The 4,197-nt window shown below is 39.8% G+C and overlaps 1 protein-coding gene across 1 annotated transcript; it reads right to left on the reverse strand.

Annotated features, from left to right (window-relative positions):
- Positions 1 to 1,581: 1,581 nt before the first annotated feature.
- On the reverse strand, positions 1,582 to 4,197 carry LOC112679205 (protein GVQW3-like). The gene is made up of 2 exons (XM_025548914.1): positions 4,179 to 4,197; positions 1,582 to 2,030 (listed from the first exon to the last, which is right to left on the reverse strand). The coding sequence occupies exons 1-2, from the start codon at positions 4,195 to 4,197 to the stop codon at positions 1,582 to 1,584; spliced, it is 468 nt and encodes a 155-aa protein (XP_025404699.1).

The raw sequence follows: 4,197 nt of genomic DNA on the forward strand, positions 1-4,197 counted from the left end.
ACTGGATCGATGACGATCCATTCGCGTCCGTCTCTCGTGCACAAGACCTGCGAAATCGGAATTTAATCGTATAAATAGTTTATTGCTAGTTTTAAAGTTACGGTTCCGACGAAACCAAATGTTCGGAACTACTGCGGGAATCGGATAACGTTTGTGATAAAATTCGTATTACGCGAGGTGGTGTAATGATTGTTTTATAGTTTGAGGGTCGTATTTTCTTCCCCGTACCCGGTATCGCGTTTGCGTATTTGTGTCTTGCGAACGATCTGCTGAAAAGGTTCGGACGCGCCCGGGAGGACCGTTGCGGGCGATGCTAGCGGAGATACGAGTACCAGACACCGGAATCAATTTGTCGGGGATCTCGAGTCGCCCAGGTACGAACTACGGCCGTGACTTGACTGTTGTTATTGCAGTTGATAAATAATGCTCTGCACACGCTTGCCCCTGGTCCTCCACCCGTTTCCGACCGTACGCATTTCGCGTCCGATCCCGGTGGAAACATAATATTCATGGTAGCCGTTCCAAACGCGAGTACGGCGAAAAATATTACTTTTTTGAACCAATCAGCGGTACACCGATGAGGTGCGTTTTTGTTCAAGATTGGCGAACGTGCGACGAGTAACGAAACGCATTTGTTAACGCAACGCATCTGTTGAGAGCCGAACCGGAAAAAGTCTGATAGAAGGCGCGTTCTCACGAGTGGAACGGTTATGATTAATCGTCAAAATTTGAACAAAATTTGAAGTGAGAACCTTTATTTCGGCGCATTCGAACCACTATTCGATCAATTGAAAAAAATCCGACCTGAACAAAATTTTCCGTTAGAGTTGTCTGCCAACAGCTTTCAAGCCAAGACCTGTGTCCGCACTTCTGAGCGTATGCGTAGTACCTATATTTGATTCGATTGAACTTCAGTTCGTTTTCGCCCAGTCATTCGTGCATGTACGAGGTGTGGCTAATAAATAACGAGATTTTCTCTGTAAAAACTTTTTATTTATATTTTTTGATGGTTTAAAATTTTTCCCCTTCTATATACTCCCCTCCATGTTTGACACATCGCTCCATTCTAATTTTCCATTGGTTGAAACGGTGTTGGAAATCCTTTTCTTGCAATGTCTTTAACACCTCTGTTGCTTTTGTTTTTACAGCTTCAACTGACTCAAAATGTGTGCCCTTTAACGCACTTTTTAGTTTTGGAAAAAGCCAAAAGTCACATAGAGCGATATCTAGTGAATATGGGGGATGTTGAAGCACTGGAGTTCGATTTTTAGCTAGAAATCGCTTTACAAATAAGGCACTGTGAGCCGGCGCATTGTCTTAATGCAAGATCCAAGAGTCATTTTCCCACAACTCAGGCCGCTTTCTTCTTACTCGTTCTCTAAGTGTTGTCAATACTTGAAGGTAATAATGTTGATTCACAGTTTGTCCCTGAGGTATCCATTCTGTTATTATTACACCCTTAATATCGAAAAATACGATCAAAATGGCCTTCAGTTTCGACTTGCTCATTCGAGCTTTTTTCAATTTTGGTGATGTGGAAGTCTTCCAATGCATGGATTGTCTCTTAGTTTCGGGGTCATATTAGAAAATCCAAGTTTCATCGCATGTTATCACCTTTTTCAATAAATCTCGTCCATTTTCCATCCGTTCAAGAATGTCAACGCAAATTTGTCGCCTACCATCTTTCTGTTCCAGAGTGAGGTTTTTAGGCACCATTTTGGCGCAGACTTTTGTCATGTTTAATTCATCGTGCAAAATTTGTCTAACGGTTTTCTTGTCGATATTAACCATTTCAGCTATCATTCGAATACTCAGACGTTGATCTTTTCGCACTATTTCATTGATTTTTGAAATGTTATCGTTAGTTTTTGAGGAGCATGGACGACCTACCCATTGATTGTCTTCAACTTCTTCATGACCCTCACGAAATCGTTTGTGCCACTCAAAAACACGTGGTCGTGATAGGACACCATCGCCATATACTTCAGTTGATAAATTAAAACTTTTGGTCACAGATTTTCCAAGTTTCACTAAAAATTTTAAATTAATACGTTGTTCAATTTTTTCGTCCGGTATGATTTCGACATTCAACACGTAAGAAGTCAATTTAAACGACGCTTACACATAGACTACAAAACGGAAACTGACTAAACTGGTATTGTTCGATGCAATGATATTCATAGATTACAAATATACTACCATTATTTCCTTATCTACTCATGCATTATCGCTAAGTAGATAGTCTCGTTATTTAAAAGCCACACCTCGTAGTTCGTTGTTTGTGTTCGTTTAATTTCAGAAATTTAAATTTGTTATGATTATTCTTCAATTTGTAACCGTAAAAATGAACCTCAAGTGATCTGATAGTGTGACGCTGAAATTCTAAGCACTTCTAACACTAACCGACTGGATAAATACAAAAATAGAGATGCAAGAGAAAATTGGATTCCATTATGAATGAAATAGAAATTGGTGGGCTTACCATTGCTGAAATAAGGAACAAAATTCAGACAATAAGAACGATGTATAAAAAAGAACATTACGATTGTACGTACAACTACTTTGGACACAATTTTAAACTGAAATAACTGAGTTGAAAATGAAAATGAAATGAGTTGAAAATATATATTTAATGAGATGTGTGAACGAAAGCTGATTCAAGTCATATTACACTTTCGTTGATCAACTATAATCGTTGAACTAACTCGAATCGTGATAACGCACCTTAAGTGAGAACGCGCCATAAGCATACGATAAAGTACATAATTCCAAGACCGGTGGATTTTCTCGTGCGATTTTTTTACGTAATTGTTTATAATTATTATTTATTTCAGTATTTTCGTTTGTATCATTATAATTTTACCGTTTAAGTTGTTTGAGTTGCCCGTAATAATGGATGCAAATCAAACATTACAATTTATCGAAGCGTATAAAACGACAAAACTCGAACCATTATTAGCGATTTCACATTAGGTACCACCACATTAAACTTGGTATTCCGCTTTGCGATTTCAGGCTCGATTATTTTTAATAATGAAAAGAAAATCGTTTCGAACGTTCACGTGCAGTTTCCAAACAGAAGGTGTTTGTCCGGCCGACGATCATGAAATCGTGTGTTTGAAAACGATTTTTCGTCCAATCGAAATGCGTTTTCTCACGTCGGTTTTTCGCGTTCCCGGTAAATTATCCACTAAAACGCCCAGCGCAGAGCTAGTCGATCGGAATCCGACGTATTTTTAGTCGTAACCTTTTAACATACATGTGTGGACTGTACAAAAGTGTTGGATGATCGCAACGTGCTCGTTGGGCGACGAGTGGAAACGCTAGTGCGGTGACAGATCGGTCGAAAACGAAGACGCGAACCCATCCGTACGTATCATTTACGGCTCGAGCCGTACGAATAGAATCGACGACGCGAGTGCTCGGGAATTGTCGAATAGAGGGTGGCGAGGGTGGTTTATAATTACGCAGGCACTCACAGCTCGACTTTGACGACGTGCGGACAGGAGCGAAACACGATTCGTGCATGAACGCAAGTGTCCGTTTAATCCGAATTCTCTACAGCGGATGGAAAAGCCTCTTGCGGTACGTCAGATAGAAACGATGCGACGCACCGCCGTCGCGACGGTTACCGTAATCACCCTTAAAAACGATTCTTATCGGTTATTGTCGAACGCGACGCAACGTACGAACATAAATGGGAAATACTTTTACGTAGGGCTCGACGATCTAAAACATTGAACCGAGCTTATCACCGCGATACGTTAGAAACCCTTTATGTGTTATCGACGGTACTGTGTTCACCATCACCGAATACCTACACACGCATATTCGTGATGGTTACAAATTAATCGTTAAACTTCCGGCCAACTGAAACACGTATTCCAGAGCATATTTTAAAATACAAAATACGTGAAACTAGTGTCCCCCAGTGATAATTGAATGCTACCTAGTGGTTGAGGCTGCTTACGAACTGAGTCCCAGTATAACCTTTTATGACGAATTGAGTCCCGGGTTGTTTTAGGGTATAAACCAATTGAGTCCAGTGAAATTATAGGTATAATACTAATTGAGTCCATGTTTTAATACTAACTGAGTCCCGTAAAATTAAAAAAAAAAACATTTTCCTTCCCATTTTTACAGACTTAGGACTGTCTGTAACAAAAAATTCTACTCACTTAATATAACTTCATCCAT

The sequence above is a fragment of the Sipha flava genome, unplaced genomic scaffold, assembly GCF_003268045.1.
Source record: "Sipha flava isolate LNK unplaced genomic scaffold, YSA_version1 0_pilon_pilon, whole genome shotgun sequence".
Classification (NCBI taxonomy): domain Eukaryota; kingdom Metazoa; phylum Arthropoda; class Insecta; order Hemiptera; family Aphididae; genus Sipha; species Sipha flava.